Source organism: Somniosus microcephalus, chromosome 11 (genome assembly GCF_052327205.1).
Source record: "Somniosus microcephalus isolate GS21.2 chromosome 11, FLI_Smic_1.0, whole genome shotgun sequence".
NCBI lineage: Eukaryota > Metazoa > Chordata > Chondrichthyes > Squaliformes > Somniosidae > Somniosus > Somniosus microcephalus.
In genome coordinates this window covers 60,985,132-61,002,977 of record NC_140997.1, presented here as the reverse complement: position 1 = coordinate 61,002,977, position 17,846 = coordinate 60,985,132, and the positions used below count along the sequence as shown (strand labels likewise).

General features: G+C 45.0%; 1 protein-coding gene across 3 annotated transcripts in view; it reads left to right on the top strand.

Annotated features, from left to right (window-relative positions):
* myh11b (myosin, heavy chain 11b, smooth muscle) overlaps positions 1-17,846 on the top strand; it is a 194,896-nt gene that overhangs the window by 26,260 nt on the left and 150,790 nt on the right. For all 3 annotated transcript variants that reach the window (XM_086000802.1, XM_086000801.1, XM_086000803.1), the window contains exon 3: positions 3,101-3,257. In XM_086000802.1, the coding sequence (XP_085856928.1) occupies positions 3,101-3,257 (157 nt within the window). The remainder of the gene's footprint in view (positions 1-3,100; positions 3,258-17,846) is intronic.

The window sequence follows — 17,846 nt, the reverse complement described above, 5'->3', positions numbered from 1 at the left end:
CGATCGCGAGGAATCGGGGTCACCAATATAGGGGTCTCTGCACTCCTAACAAAGAATCTATAACTTACTGGAAGTTAACAAACTGAATTTATTGTCTAAGAACTTTACAAAACAAGAAACTACAGGAGAAGCTCAAAACAGGTCTTTTCTCTTTCAATCCACACGAGGACTGACTGGTCCCGCCCTCTACCTCTAACGTCATGACGTCATCACGTTTCCTGCTGAAGGGGACGTCACGTGACCCACGTGATGACGTCATCGCGTCAGATTGCGATGTTGTCGATCTAGCTCTGTTTAACCAGAGCCAACTTGAAAGGTAATAACATTGGTTACAGACAATTAATGCTAGAGGTAATAACATTGGTTACAGACAATTATGTAAGTCACTTAGTGGTTTTGCCACACTATCACTATTCTCCTTGCTGGTCACTATACTTCCAACTGGCTATTGTGCTATCATTGCACAGACCTCTGATAGCAGTGATGGGCTTCGGAAGGTCTTGATACTAAGGCCCTAGTTGTTAAACTGTTAACAAATTCTGTGACAGTGTTGAAGTCGGTGAGATTCTAATTAGTTGCGACAATGGCTGTCAAAGATGTCGGTGAATGTTGCTTTTGTGTTAATTATTGATAAATATAAAGATTTTTGTTATAAATCAGATGCAACTCCAGAAGAATTTTATGTATTTCAGGCACAGATTGTCACACAAGATGTGAAATGTTATTGTTCAGACATAAATAGAACTTTGAGCGCATGGTCTGGGTTTGAGCAGCATGGAATGCAGTGTTAATGTAGAATTGTGCAGGTGAAGGGGCTAAGAGTGCAATCTATTGAAGGTGTCTGGAATTGTTAATACTGTGCATTGATGTTTCTGGGATTGTAGATGCCAACAAACTTCTTGAAGCTTTTTAAAGGTTAGGCTTTAATTGTTGTATTTTAGTTTTGAGAAATGATCATACAATAGTAGCAGGAAGTTCCTGTTTCAAACAGCTGTATTAATAAAAACAAACTAAACCTGGGAATCTTGGAAATATTTCTAACTCAAATCTACTAATCGTCACAATGAGATTTATATTCAGTGCAGTGTTGGGTAAATGAGTCAAAGTTAAACCAATAACTGTGCAATTTCTGAAGAATATATTTTGTACTTTACACAACTATTTATATAACTAGTATATGTGGGGTCTACCACCGGTAAACCCAACTCTGACTCACTTGATGTTCACAAATGTCCACTTCCAGCAGGGATTGCTGGATGGTAAACCTGGCCACTTTTTTGCCTCATTAGCTGAGGATGCTGAGACCATTTAAAGCCCCTCCAAGGTCATCCCAAATGAGATCAGCTGACTCAGCACAGTCCAAGGACTACAACATAAGACTTCCCTGATCTATGTTGCCAGTACACTGAATGCTGCTCACATTGCTGGGAGAACTGCTTTGAGGTATTACTAAGCCCAGCAGTGTGAGGGAACAGAATTAACGTTAGTACTTAAAGCCATTAACCCAAGTGCCTTCAGCAGTCCTGTCATTTCCTGAATGCTAACTTGCCTTTCTTACACTGTTCGGCACAATGGGGGTCAATATTCAAGTGACCGTTTCATTGGGCAGGAGCAAGCCTACCATCCACCCAATGGAAGCGGTCAGAGGCCCAAACAGTATTCATGTTCAGGCCTTCTGTCGGTAAGTTGCTTGCACTTTAGGAGAAACTTGCTGATTGGAGGAGGTGGGAAATCCAGCCCAGCTAGTGCAGGTAAGTTATGGGGAGGGGGGTGGAAAAGAGGCAATCCCGGGGGAAGGCTGGAAAGGGTCGGGCATCAGGAGTGGGGAGCAATTTTGTGTGGCCAGATGAAGAATTATGCTCCTCCTGGCCCACAAAATCATTTGAGACATCTTGAGGTAAAGTACTTTTCTTTCTCTTTCTTTTGCTTTTTTCATTTTTCTTTCTTTCTCCTGTTGTGGTCCCTTTTAAAAACGACTGATTAGACTTGTCTTTGCCAAGTATAAATGAGCAGAGCAAGCGCAGCACACGGCCTGCCCATTAGTACTTCAAAACTACATTGTGGTCCGATTGACATCGTAGGACCCTAATTTACATGGGCTAATGAGGCTCCTGCCTGTTTATGGTGGGTGCCTTGGCCATGCATTTCATGACTCCAACCAAAATGGTGGTGACTCAAGAGATTGGCAGAAACAAGGCAGCAAGTGCTGCCTTCATGATCATGATACCTCCCCATTATAGCCCCCAACAGGAGGGGGAGGGAGAAGTGACAATTGGTCCCAGTAACTTCTCGGAACCAGGTTTCTATCACCTAGATTATATCATCCTCACTCACTGGTTATCAAAAATATTTGTTTTTAAAATGAGAAACCGAAGTCGAGTGAGGAAAACAAGAGAATATCAAAGTTAATCTTAATTCTCTTTACCTGTTTGGTTTTTAAAAGGGATGTCTTGGGATGGGATGGCTCATTCCTTAAGGATGACTGGGTTTAGTGACAGAAGTGGTTAGACAGTGACAAGTGTCAGATAATAAAACTTGTCAGTGACAAAGGCAAGTGTGTAATTGCCATCTGCATTTGTTACAGTTTTTCAAGTTCTATAACTATTTAAATTTATATTTTCTTCAAAACATTAGAAAGTAAAAAAAAACGACCGTAAAAGCAAACAATAATCACTTTCCAAGTTGAAATAATATAAAGGATATTCCAGGTTTCAGCATGAATTATATAGAGAATAACAGATGACAAGGAGTGTGTTGGGGAATTTAGAGGTTTAGGAATTTAATGTTGCATACTAAAGAATTCCCAGTCATTTGTTTTTGAAGTATAGACTATTCACAATTCTGTCCTAATTTTGAGCTTCCCTCTTATTTGTCTTCACTGTCACTAACTGGCATAATTTTGGCATCTGAACTTGGGTGTGTCTCTTGTGATGAAGAATTTTAATTTTGAAACAAGCTAAATCAGCGGGTTATACTAAAGATTAGTTTTATCAGATGACAGAGAGCATCTCCCTGTTTTACTGAGTTGTAAAATTCCTGAATCCATTTATTGACCATTAATAACCTGATTTTGAATCTCATTGTTGTTCTTTCTTTTCAGACATACTCAGGTCTTTTCTGTGTTGTCGTAAACCCATACAAAATGTTGCCCATCTACACTGAGAAGATTGTGGAAATGTACAAAGGGAAGAAGAGACATGAGATGCCACCACACATCTATGCCATTGCAGACACTGCGTACAGGAGCATGCTGCAAGGTAAGATTGCAACTCCAACCCACACCATGTTTTTGCCAATGAAGCTGGTAATAGCATAACACCAGACGGTTTTGTGACTCGCCCTGAAACAAAGGCTTCTGACTAGTTAGGATGCAGTCACTTACTTCCCCTTTACAAATATTCAGCAGATTCAAACAAAGCAGTAGAATTATAATTACTGCAGAATTAGATTTTAATATTACGGGTTCTTGGAATTGTTCTAACTAATTCCACTAACAAAAACCTATTTAAAAACAAACCACAACTGGGACAGGCAATACTGATTGCTTTGTAAACTATAGTAAATTGATTTTGTTACTTTTGATCTCTTATAGTAATGTGTGCGTATTTTTTAAATTTCTCCTTTTATATCCAGGAATCACAGTACTACTGGGACAGCGCTGTAAAGTGTGCATGCCTGTTGTGCATTACTGTTTAATGTAATTGTTGTATTTAAATTAAATGGAAAATAACAGACAGCCTGGAATTATTACAGATTATAATTTATACAAAAGATGCCATAAACCACAAGAGCAACATACAAGCATTACTAGCATTATCTGAACTCCAGGATTAGATTGCAGCCTTAAAATCCATCTCTGTTATCTAATATCTTTTACAAAGCAGCAACAACAACTCGCATGCATGTAGTGTCCTTAACGTAGAAAAATGTTCCAAGATGCTTCAGAGAGGAGTAGAAGGAATGGACATCAGCCCTCTGTGTGGGAGATAACCAAAAGCTTGTTTTGAGAAAGGAGATGTAGGGAAATTTAAGGAAGGAATTCCATAGAGTTGGGCTCAGATGGTTGAAGTCTATGCCACCAATAGTGAAGTAGAAGCATAAGGGCTGCATAGGAGGCCAGAGGAATTTGAAGATGAGGACAAAGATTTTACATTTGATTTGTTGGAGGGCAGTGAATCACAGTAGAGCAGGGAGCATGTGATGGATGAGCAGGCTTTAATGAGGATGTAAGCATCAGTTTATGGAGGTTGTTGGGGTGGCAAAGAGGTCATTAGAGAAATTGAGCTTGGAGATGATGAGGTGTGGATAAGGGTTTCAGCAGCAGCTGGAATATGATCGGGGCAGAGGCAGGCAATGTTGCAGATGTGAAAGTCTTTGTGATATTTAGGATATGGAGTTATATGATCAGCTCTGGGTCCAACTGAATCAGAGATTATGTACAGCTTGGTTCCGCCTGAGCAAGCAGCCAGAGAGGACAATGGAGTTAGTGGCAAGGGTGGGAAAAACAATGGCTTCAGTCTTCATGATGTTCAATTGGATGAAAGTCAGGCTCATTCATGGCTTAATACAGGACTGGTATCCTGCCAGCCAACACAGAGGTGATTGTGTGGTCAAGGGAAGAGGTGAGAGGTAGAACTGGTTGTTGTTTACATGCATATGAAAGCAGAACCAATGGCCGTGGATGATAGCCTTTAAGGGTAACATGTAGATGAAAAGGATGGGTCAATAGGGAACAACAGAGGTGCCCGTGCATGGATGGGACAAGAAACCATTTCTGGAGATGTGCTGACTGCATTGGGACAAGTAGGAGTAGAACCATGCAAGGGCAGTCCCATGGAACAAAACTACAGAAGAGAGGCACTGGAGTAGGATCTCATGGTTCAATGTGTTGAATGACAGAGAGGTTGAGAAAGACATGAAGGAACATTTTGCCACAGACACAGTGACTGATGACTTTGTCACTGGTGGCTCCGACCAGTGAGATCTTGGGGCTGTGAGCAGGATATAAATGGGACTAAAGCAATTTGACCAGAAAGATATGGGAAAGGTGAACACAGAATGATCTGTGATATCACTCTTCAAGACCTTGGAGAGGAAAGGGAGATTGGGTGGCATTTGGAGAAGACGAATGAGTGAAGGGTATGTTTTTGAGGAGAGCGCTCATGAAGTGTTTTTGTAAGGGAGAGGGATAGTACCTAAAGAAAGGGAGCCATTAACAATGTTGCCCAACACTGGGGCCAGGAAAGGTAATTGAGTGGTCAAGAGTTGGTTTGATGCAATTGAGGGGCAGGAGGTGGGTCTCGTGGAAGAGATGAGCTTGGAGAGAACAAATAGTAGATGGGAGAGAAGCTGTCGAGTGACGGGTATGATTAAGGGCTGGTGTGACCAGAACAGAGGAGGAGTTTGAAGATAAGGCAGATTGGTGGAAGATCTCAGTCTTTGAGATGGAGAGATCCGTGACTTCCCTGCTGTTGGTGTTGGAGGTGAAGATGCAGGGTGTGGGGGAAGGGAGTTTGAGGAGGTGGTTATCATGTTTACATTTTGCGTTTAATTCAGCTATGAGCTGGTTTGTATACAAGTAACAACCACACCAGCTGTCATACAGAAGTAACAGCATGGAAACAGGCCATTCGTCCCAACCAGTCCATATTGAAGTTTACCCTCTGTGAGCAAATAGTCCTACTCCCATTTACCCACCCTGTTCCATATCCCTTCAACCACTTTTCCTTCATCCAATCTCCCATGCATTTAGTGCATAATGACACTGCTTAAGGAGGATTAATAACTGTCATATATATGTCATAATATATATATACAAACTTCATGAATACTTAGATTAACATAATGAATATTACTGAAAAATAACCAACAATCTAGAGCAATAAACTGGAACCATTTCTTGTTAGTGGGTGAAGCCACAAACAACCCATTTTATGTTTAATGAATAAATCACTAGCTGTTATCTTTCATGGGTCAAACCGTATAATTTTAAACAGATGTAAATGATGTTTACTGAACTCCAGAGTTTGTTAAACAACATAATTATGTAGTTATGTTTGAAAAACTATAAAAGTTACTTTTATGCCTGTTGTTTTAGCAGCCTTAGGAGATGGAGTCATTCTATATTAAATCAGCTATTACTTATTAAAGGAAACAGTATATCCAATATATATTGCATACATCTTCCTTAGAGTTTTGTACACTGAAACGTGAAAATGATAACTACAGTAGCTAAGTATAATGTAACTTTTCTAAAAACATTAGTGCTGCCAGTGCAGTAAGAGTGATATTGCTTTCCTCAAGATATAATGACATATTTTAGTTTAATATTTTGTGTGATGTTAGAAGGCAAAGGGTAAACTGGTATGACCCTAGAATACTGCTCTTTCATCACTGAAACCTGAGCTCAAATCCAGCCCATATGGAAAGGATTTAAGTGCTCTGTTACTGGATCATGAGTAAAATAAATTTGGGAATTCCCAATTTCCATCTAATCAAGTACAAATGAGAAACATCAGAGTGGTAATATAAAAACAGGCGGCATTGCATTTCTGTACCATTGCGCTATGTCACAGCCTGCTAGGATATGGTTTTGGCCAAAGTGTGACAGTGCTGTGGCTCTTTACACAGTGAATTCTCAATCTCCGCTGAGATACAAGATAAAGGTTGGAGACTTTTCACAAGGCAGAAACAATGAAGGGCATCACTCTGGGCTATTCTCAGGCAGCTCTTTGTAGACCAGAAGGAGGTGATCTTGACTGTTGAACACTGCTTGATGTGAGGTGGAATCACAAATATGGCTGGACAAAATGGAGAAAAAGAACAGCAAGAAATGAAAAAATAAAAACTAGAAGTAAGAGTGAGAAAAAAGAGCAAATTGACTGAATCTGACCCAGAAACAAAAAAGCTGAAGTGGAAAAATAAACTAAGATAATCAGAAACAGAAACATTAAAAAAAGTAGAAATCAGAAATTTGAAATAAAGGGTAACACAAACTGAGAAAAACGATATGTGAAGAATGAATGGAAAAACAGAAATAGACCGAGGACTAGAAATAGACCCAGCACAGTGGGTTAGTGCATTGTTCCTTCACCTCTGGGACCTGTGTTTAAATTCAACTCCGATTGTTGGGATAGAAGGCTTGCCCCCCTCTCTCTGATGACTGTAAGAGCCCTATTTGGATTAAGTGTGGTCAGTATCATCCCAGTTCCTAGTGGGCATGGATTCAGAGCACAACAGTGCCCTAGAAGAGATGGCACAAGGGTGGCTGGTATAGTGCAGCAGAGATACTGGTCTATGAATGAGCTTAAGATTTGCTATTGGGGCAGAGTACAGGGAGCTTTAGTCTTCATCTGATCCACACCATTCCATACCTGAACTATGAATGCTCGATGCCGAAATTGGGTCTAGAAATGGAAAGTGTTCCATTTCCCAGCTCTAACTTTCTGGGTTAGAAATTGGCCTTTATCGTGCATGTTTTAAAACCAATGCAATGAGGGCCAATTTCAGAGACCAACCTCATGCGCCCCAAGGATGCCTGAAAGATATCCGACCCGATATTGGGTCGGGCCAATTTTTCAGGTGTCCTACGTGGCCGCCTGAAACAGGCATTCGGCCCCTTGCATGTGTTCCGATCTCCTCCCTCCCTTCCGGGACTTACCTGAAAGCTGCTGCTGGTAAGGCAAGTGACCTGAAATTGATCCGGTGGCAATGGGCGAGCGGCCTCTGGAGGTGTGACAAGTGCCAACAGTTCACCCAAGGTACTGAAATGAGTCCTGAGGCCCATTTTTGGGTGAGCCTAGGACCTCTTGGTTGGGGCATGCACTGTCTGAACACCATCGGTTATGTGCCCGAAAATGGGCGGTAACCAATTGTTACGCCTCTGACCACAAAAAAAGAAAAAAGTCTGAAATGAGGCGAAAAGCAAAATAATTTAAATGCTTTTAAAAAGCACAAATAAAGATTCCATGAGAAAGTAATGCAAAGAAATGTGTGAATGGGTTTCCAAATATGCTATGGTTTCTCAGTAATTAATGTCCCAGAGTTTGGACATTTGTTCCAGTATTCTGTGGATTGTGCTCCTGATTAGCAGCTTAAGAAGTATATGGTAGTGCAGTAAGTAGGGTTGCCAACCCTCCAGGATTGGCCTGGAGTCTCCAGGAATTGAAGATTAATCTCCAGGACACTGCAGCGAGCAACCCAGGATACAAATCATAAGAGGCATTAAAAATAATTGTGTATTTTTAATTTCTTTTGAACACTTTGTGTTCATCAAGGGTGGGAGGAGGCTCATGTGGAGCATAAACACCACCATGGGCCTGTTGGGCCGAATGGCCTGTTTCTGTGCTGCAACTATTATGTAAGACTTCCATTTATTAGTTATAACAATATTGGAGATGGGGGGGAAAAAGGTTGTTTGACTGACTGTCAAGAATATTCCAATTGGGTACTTTTTATATAAAAAAAAAAAAAAAAAATTATTCATTGATGGGATGTGGGCGTCGCTGGCTGGCTAGGCCTGCATTTAGTGCCCATCCCTAATTGCCCTTGAAGATGGTGGTGAGCCACCTTCTTGAACCGCTGCAGTCCATATGGTGTAGGTACACCCACAATGCTGTTAGGAAGGGAGTTCCAGGATTTTGGCCCAGCGACAGTGAAGGAACGGCGATACAGGTCCAAGTCAGGATGGTGTGTGGCTTGGAGGGGAACTTGTAGGTGGTGATATTCCCATGCGTCTGCTGCCCTTGTCCTTCTAAGTGGTAGAGGTCGCGGGTTTGGAAGGTGCTGTTGAAGGAGCTTTGGCGAGTTGCTGCAGTGCATCTTGTAGATGGTACACACTGCAGCCACAGTGCGCTGGTGGTGAAGGGAGTGAGTGTTGAAGGTGGTGGATGGAGTGCCAATCAAGCTGGCTGCTTTATCCTGAATGGTGTCGAGCTTCTTGAGTGTTGTTGGAGCTGCACTCATCCAGGCAAGTGGGGAGTATTCCATCACGCTCCTGACTTGTGCCTTGTAGATGGTGGAAAGGCTTTGGGGAGTCAGGAGGTGAGACACTCACCGCAGAATTCCCAGCCTCTGGCCTGCTCTTGTAGCCACAGTATTTATATGGCTGGTTCAGTTTCTGATCAATGGTAACCCCCAGGATGTTGATAGTGGGGGATTCAGCGATGGTAATGCCATTGAATGTCAAGGGGGGATGGTTAGAGTCTCGCTTGTTGGAGATGGTCATTGCCTGGCACTTGTGTGGTGCGAATGTTACTTGCCACTTGTCAGCCCAAGTCTGAATGTTGTCCAGGTGTTGCTGCATATGGACACGGACTGCGTCAGTATCTGACGAGTCTCGAATGGTGCTGAACAGTGTGCAATCATCAGCGAACATCCCCACTTCTGACCTTATGGAGGGAAGGTCATTGATGAAACAGCTGAAGATGGTTGTACCTAGGACACTGCCCTGAGGAACTCCTGCAGTGATGTCATGTGATTGAGATGAATGACCTCCAACAACCACAGCCAACTTCCTTTGTGCTAGGTATGATTCCAGCCAATGGAGAGTTTTCCCCTTGATTCCCATTGACTTCAGTTTTGCTAGGGCTCCTTGATGCCACACTCGATCAAATGCTGCCTTGATGTCAAGGGCAGTCACTCTCACCTCACTTCTCGAATTCAGCTCTTTTGTCCATGTTTGGACCAAGGCTGTAATGAGGTCAGGAGCTGAGTGGCCCTGGCGGAACCCAAACTGGGCGTCAGTTAGCAGGTTATTGCTGAGTAAGTGCCGCTTGATAGCACTGTCGACGACAACTTCCATCACTTTGCTGATGATTGAGAGTAGACTGATGGGACGGTAATTGGCTGGGTCGGATTTGTCCTGCTTTTTGTAGACAGGACATACTTGGGCAATTTTCCACATTGCCGGGTAGATGCCAGTGTTGTAGCTGTACTGGAACAGCTTGTGTAAAGTCTGTGGGTTATATGGTGAATTAATACACAGACTACAAGAGTAACTTTAACAGGACTTTACTATTCGAAGGTCAGGGCGAATCTGCCCAATAAATCCTTACACAGCACTTGCATACCGGTGTGGTCGCCACCGGTATTACAGTATACAGTAGTCAAGATAAAGTAGTGCAACCCTTAAAATAGTTCTCTTAAAGGTGGAACGTTACATACACTACAATCCTCCCTTTTTAGGTTAACAATATATACATATTCCCATTAATATAACATCTTAACATATATACAACTTTATGTGAAACAGTTCACAGATTCAGTCTCTCTGGAGGCTTCCGGACTCTGTCCGGATAACGCCTCGGTGGTGTAGTCGTTTTCGGTGGTGTAGTAGGTTCTTCTGGCAAGGTCGATTCGGCTTGAAGGACCGTTTCAGGTTCATCGGATTCCAGTATTACCGGATCGGAGGTAGATGCTCTGGGTATCTCGGCTTCAACATTAGACGTATAGAGTTGTGGAGTAGGTTGGGCCTTTGTGGATGATTCTATGATCTGGTCAACATGGCGCCTTATTATGCTTTCACCAATGTCCACGGTATACATCAACGGTCCTAGCCTTTTTCCAATAGTTCCCGGCTGCCATTTCTCGGTACGGTAGTCCCGGGCCAAAACTTGTTGACCTATCTGAAAGGATCTAGTTGGCCTTTCATTCATGCCTTGAAATTGCCGGTTCTCTACGTCCCTTCTGACGTTTGGCTTAATCAAATCCAGCCGGCATCTTATTCTTCTATTGAAAAACATCATGGCGGGAGTTTGGTTTGTGACCGCATGTGTTGCATTCCTGTACGCCAACAAGAAGTTATCTACCTTATGTTGTAGATTTATGTCTTCATTACCCATGGCCTTTATGGCCTTCTTGAAGGTCTGGACAAACCTTTCAGCTAATCCATTGGTGGCGGGATGGTATGGGGCGGACGTATAGTGCTTGACCCCATTGCTTTTTAAGAACTTCCTGAATTCTTCGGACACAAATTGCGGTCCGTTATCAGAACAGATCTGTTCCGGCAGCCCATTCCTGGCAAATATGGTCCTTAATACTGTGATGGTTTTTTCCGTGGTGGTGGAGGACATTTTTATTACCTCCGGCCACTTGGAGTGTGCATCCACCGCGATTAAAAACATTGAGTCCATAAATGGACCAGCAAAGTCGATATGTACCCTTTGCCATGGAGATGAGGGCCACTCCCATGGATGCAGAGGAGCTTGTGGTGGCGCGTTTTGGACCTTCTGGCATCCTAGACAGCTCTTGGTTATTTCTTCGATGTCTCCATCAATACCTGGCCACCACACAAACGCTCTGGCTAGGTTCTTCATTTTCACTCCACCCAGATGCCCCTCGTGAAGCTCCTTTTAGTACTTTCTGCTGGAGTTTGGGTGGAATCACCACTCTAGATCCACACATCAAGGTTCCTCGGCACACTGACAGCTGTTCTCTTCTGTGCGAAAATGCTGGCAGCATTGGTTCGCCATGTACTGGCCATCCCTCCACCGTTAAATCGTAGACTCGTGAGAGAGTCGGGTCATTTCTTGTTTCCTTTTCGATCATGGAATTTGTTACTGGTAGACATTCCATTATGGTTGAGTGGAACATCTCCACTGGGTCCACTGTAGTCGCCTCTTCTTCCACTGGCAACGGTAGGCGCGATAACCCATCAGCATTTCCATGCTGTTTGGACCTTTTGTATTCGATGTCATATTGGTGTGCCCCTAGTAGAACGGACCACCTCTGTAGCCTTTGTGCTGTCATAGTGGAAACGGCCTTGTTAGGGTTGAATATGGACACCAACGGCTGGTGGTCTGTCAGCAATGTAAACTTCTTGCCCTGCAGGTAATGATTGAATTTCTTTACTCCCCACACAAGGCTGAGAGCCTCCCTATCTATCTGAGCATAATTTCGCTCAGCAGAGGTCAATGATCGGGACGCAAATGCGACTGGCCTTTCCGAGCCATTTGGTAACTTGTGTGAGAGTACAGCTCCAATACCATAAGGGGAAGCATCACAAGCTAGACGAAGAGGTAGCGTTGGGTTGAAGTGAGCCAACGCTTCCTCAGAGGTAATCAACGCCTTGCTTCTGCGAAAGGCCTTCTTACAGTCCTCGCTCCACTTCCATGGTACTTCTTTCCGCAACAGAGCATTCAGCGGATGCAGCACCGTGGATAGATTTGGCAGAAACTTATGGTAATAATTAATCAACCCCAGAAACGACCTCAACTGTGATACATTTTCCAGAGCGGGGGCCTTCACGACCACTCGATCTTGTCAGGTGACTTGTGCAGCCCCTCTTGGTCAATGACATGGCCGCAGTACGAGATCCGTTTCTGGAAGAACTCACATTTCTGGCGATTAACTCGAAGGCCATATTCCTTCAACCTGGTGAGCACCAGTTTCAAATTTGAGAGGTGTTCCTCCTCGTCTTCTCCCGTAATCAGGATATCGTCCAAGTAGCACTGAGTGCTTGGAATACCCTGTAAGACCTGCTCCATGGCCCTCTGCCAAATTGCTGGAGCCGAAGCTACTCCAAAAACCAGTCTATTATATCGATACAAGCCTCTGTGCGTGTTGATTGTGAGATACTGGCGTGACTCTTCCTCGACCTCCATCTGTAAATATGCTTGTGCCAGGTCTATCTTGGTGAAGTGTTTCCCGCCAGACAATGAAGCAAAGATATCCTCAATCCGCGGAAGCGGGTATTGTACCGTGTGAAGCACCGGATTAACTGTGATCTTGAAGTCTCCGCAGATGCGGACCTTCCCCGGTCCCCCTGGCTTGTTACTTGATGAAGACTTCATGACGGGAACAATGGGCGTGGCCCACTCACTCCAGTCCACCTTCGACAGTACCCCTGCACGTTCAAGCTCTTCCAGTTCTGCCTCCACAGCAGGTCGTATCGCGTAAGGTACCGATCTGGCTTTGAAAAATTTTGGGCTTGCATGTTCTGCAATCTTGATTTTTGCCTTAATTCCTCTGTGTTCCCAGTCCCTGCTGGAATACCTCTTTAGCCTCGTCCAATATTCTGGACAACCGTTCAGGTTTGACATCTTTCTTTCCGAAATCTACCGTCATTGTGTTTAGTGAGTGCCAGTCTATCTTTATTTTCCTGATCCACTCCCGTCCCAGAAGTGGTGGACCTCCCTCGGGTAGTACATATAAGTCCATTCCTTGGTGATCTTTGCCCTTGTGTCTCACCTTGACTTTTATCTTTCCGATGGGGTATACTTTATGCCCCGTGTATGTCTGCAATACTATCTCCGTATCCCGTAGGGGAATATGTTTGAATAACTTTTTGTAATCTTGTTTATTCATGACCGTCAACGCCGATCCGGTGTCCACTTCCATCTTCACTTGGACTTTTGCAATCTGCAGTGTGACCCAGATAGTTTGTCGGTCAGCTTCTTTACTCACATTGTGAATCCTCAGACTACCCAGTTCCTTGCTGTTGGGGTCTGAATCCGAATTCAGTTCATCTGGACTCTTCACAGTCACGTTATGTACCTTTCTGTACTTCTTCTGCGGTGACTTATTGTTGCTGGTCTTCTTTCCTGACCGGCATACATTAGCTATGTGACCAAGTTTGCCACATTTTCTACATTCCTGGTTTTTAAACCAGCATTGGTTCTGGTCGTGTGTTGTCTTCCCACAACGGTAACATTTCATTGTACCCGAAGTCATTTGATCCACACTGAGTACCGCTGCCTTCAGCTGCATTTCCGCCGTGCCTCTCGCTGCGGCTTCGTGCGATGCTGCAATAAGGACAGCCTTATCAAGTGTAAGATCGTTCTCTTCGAGCAGTCGCTTTTGTGTTCCTTCCTTCGACATCCCGCACACGAACTTGTCTCTCAGTGCCTCTGTCAGATTTACCCCAAACTGACAGTATTTTGCTAGCCTACGCAGTTCAACCAGGTACTCCGCGTTGCTTTCCTCCTTTAGTTGCGTTCTCCCGTAAAATTTAGCTCGTTCCGCTAACGTCAGCGGTGTGCGGTTCACATGATCATTCAGGACAGCAACAATATTAGCGAAAGACTGATCTGCCGGTTTAGCTGGTGATAGAAGATGCTTCAACAACCCGTATGTCTTTGCACCCATTGAGTTTAGTAAGGTTAGAGCTTTATCATAATTTGCTATCTTATTGACCTTACAATATATCTCGATGCGTTCTACATACGTGGTCCAATCTTCCACATCAGAATCGAATTCGTTGATGTTGCCACGCTTAGGCATCTTCACAATCTTCCTGAGAAACAACAACGAAATTTTTCTTTAACTTTTTTTTCCCAAAAATGGCAGTTTCCCGCGCTTGTCTTCTTCCCCGCCCACTTTCAAAATGGCGGTTTCCCGCTCCTGTCTTCTTCTCCGCCTACTGGCGGGAGGGGTAAGCTTTTTCCTCGGGCGACGACCGCTGGCTTTCGGGGTTCGCAGCCTGCGCGCCGGCTTCAGTGCGTCCTTTGTTCCCTTTTCTCGGCAGGGCAACCGGCGCTGGGGACAACCCGTTGACGGCGAACAGTTCCAGCCGCTGGCTGAATCTCCTCGGTCTCCCTCGCTCGGCTCTGTCTCTCCCGCTCGCTCTGGCTCTGTCTCTCCCTCAGCGGCTTCCAATCGCGCCTCCCAGCCCTCTCGCAGTCCAGTCCTTTCCTCCCCCGGCTGCGGCTGAGTTCTCCGCGGTTTCTTATTTTTATTCCCGCGCCTTACGATCCCGGTCGCAGCGCCTCGCGGCCTCGGTAGCTGCCCGGCCTTTTGCCGGTCGCGGTCGAGCTGTCTCACGACGCTGTTGCGTCTCCCAGCCCGCTTGTAGCCCGGTCTCTCTCACCGGCTGCGTTCCCGCTGGTAGCCCGGTCTCTCTCACCGGCTGCGTTCCCGCTTGCACCGCGGCTTCCGTGCCCCATGCTGCCCCAGTCTCAGCGCCTCTGGGCCCGACTTCTGTCCAGCTCCTTTCCCCCTGACCGTGGTCGAGTTCACCGCCCTTCCTCCGTTCTTTTTTTTTTATTTCCCCCCTACTCACAGTCAACGTGGCCGACTTGCTTCTCGTGGCTGATCGGCTCACTCACCACCGTGGCAGAAGGGACGATCACTGCCTGTTGCTGATGGAAGGCTTCGTGTCTGAATTCTTCCTTCTTCCTTGCTCTGCAGACTCGAGTCTTCTCTCAGCAGAATGACGAGGGCGGGTGCCTCCTCTCGACGCTCGTTAACTGCTTCGGATGTATCGCTGCCGCAGGGTAAGATCGAACTCGTCGCCACTGTAAAGTCTGTGGGTTATATGGTGAATTAATACACAGACTACAAGAGTAACTTTAACAGGACTTTACTATTCGAAGGTCAGTGCGAATCTGCCCAATCAATCCTTACACAGCACTTATATACCGGTGTGGTCACCACCGGTATTACAGTATACAGTAGCCAAGACAAAGTAGTGCAACCCTTAAAATAGTTCTCTTAAAGGTGGAACGTTACATACACTACAGCTTGGCTAGGGGCTGAAGAGTCTTTTTGCTTTCCGACTGGTGGGGGAAGGCAGTGAGCCATGAGGATGGACGACCAATGGTGGGGGAGGGGCAGTGAGCCATGAGGATGGACGACCAATGGTGGGGGAGGGGCAGTGAGCCGTGAGGATGGACGACCAATGGTGGGGGAGGGGCGGTGAGCCGTGAGAATGGACGACCAATGGTGGAGGAGGGGCAGTGAGGATGGACGGCCAATGGTGGGGGAGGGGCAGTGAGCCGTGAGGATGGACGACCAATGGTGGGGGAGGGGCAGTGAGCCGTGAGGATGGACGACCAATGGTGGGGGAGGGGCAGTGAGCCGTGTGGATGGACAACCAATGGTGGGGGAGGGGCAGTTGGAGGCAGGAGGTCATGTGATGAAACCTCCAGGAATACATTCAACCCGAGTTGGCAACCTGAGCAGTAAGGCAATTGCTTTTTTGAGGTTTGGTTGAAATGCATTTCTGGGACCATGTGAGAGAAGCTGTGCAGCACAGCCCATCGGCAATGCAATGAGTGGGATTTATTCTGTTTACTTTATAAGCAGTTTGTCCAATTCTTTGAGTGTTTAATGAATACCATAAAAAGGCAATTGTCAGAAATATGTTGCCAAGTTTGAAACGCAGTCTGAGTCCTGATGCCAATATGTGCCATATCTGAGCTGTGCTGCTAGCACCATGATTATGAATTAATCATAGAATGGTTACAGCACAGAAGGAGGCCATTCGGTCTGTCGAGCCCGTGCCGACTCTCTAAGAGCACTTCAGGTAGTCCCACTCTGCTGCCCTTTCGCTGTAGCCCTGCAATTTTCTTCCGGCAGGTACTTCTCCAATTGCCTTTTGAAAGCCACGATTGAATTTGCCTCCACCACCCTTTCAGGCAGTGCCTTCCAGATCATAACCACTTGCTGCGTAAAAAAAAGTTTTCCCTCCTGTCGTCTTTGGTTCTTCTGCCAATCACCTTAAAGCTGTGTCCTCTGGTTCTCGACTGATCCGCCAATAGGAACAGTTTCTCTCTATCTACTCTGTCTCGACCCCTCATGATTTTGAACACCTCTATCAAATCTCTGCTCTAAGGATAATAACCCCAGCTTCTCCAGTCTAGCCACATAACTGAAGTCCCTCATCCCTGGAACCATTCTTGTAAATCTTTCCTGCACCCTCTCCAAGGCCTTCACATCCTTCCTAAAGTGCGGAGCCCAGAATTGGACACAATAATCCAGTTGAGACCGAACCAGTGTTTTATAAAGGTTCATCATAACTGCCTTGCTTTTGTATTCTATGGGCTGGATTTTGTGAATGGAGACAGGACTGCTGTTTGTCATGTCAATGTCCTGCCTCCATCCTCGCCTGACCAACCAGAGGGATTTTCCCCTGATTGAGCTTGTTAAGCCCGCCCTGCGGGCTCAGCAGGCCAATTAGGGAAGAAGTCACTAACTGATCACGTCAACGTCTGACATGCCATCTGTCAAGACTTCTTCAAAGAAGAAATGTCAGTGTTTGACAGCTCTGTGAAGCTGTCAAACACTGACATTCTCTTTAGTTTGATGAGCCCTTGTGTTAAGGACTCATCAAACCTTTCAAATTTGTAAATTTCACATGGCTGTAGGAATGGAGATTTGCCATCCGCCCCCACTTTCTCAGAGTTTACCAGCTGTCCCACCTCCATGCCCGCCTCCTCGGGGCTTGGAAAATCCAGCCCTATGCCTCTATTTATGAAGCCCAGGATTCCGTATCCTTTCTCAACCTGCCCTGCCACCTTCAATAATTTGTGCACATACCCCCAGGTCTCTCTGTTCATAAACCCCCTTTAGAATTGTACCCTTTTAGTTTATATGCCTCTCCTTGTTCTTCCTACCAAAATGTATGGTTAAAAATTTAGCTGCATTGAGCCAGCAACCCTAATATTTCTCTCTAAATCATTTTTTATATTAATTAGGAAGGCTTCCAATCACCATCTGTCAATTCATGTAGAATTTCTTTTTTTAAATTTAGATTTTTGAGCAATGAGCATTCGCAACACCAGTGACAATATGCTGTGCAAGTGATAATGAGTAAAAATACCCGTCAAGTACTTACCATTGTGAATCCAGTGTGACTTGCTGTTTTATTTAAGACAGAAATGGCGATCAGAGTTGCTGACTTTAGCTATAAATAATCTTCTACGCTGTGTGTGAAAACCAAAAAGGGCCAGAATCAATTGGCCTTCCTGCTAGATTAAGCCACAACTTCAACAGAGGAAGAGGTGCAAACACTAGATTAGTCAGACTATCAGCCTAAGTACCAGCACTTGCCTGAAAAGCTCTCAACAAGGTTGCTGGAGATAGCCCATTAGAGCCTGTTGGCACCAACTCATGACCGGATGAACTTT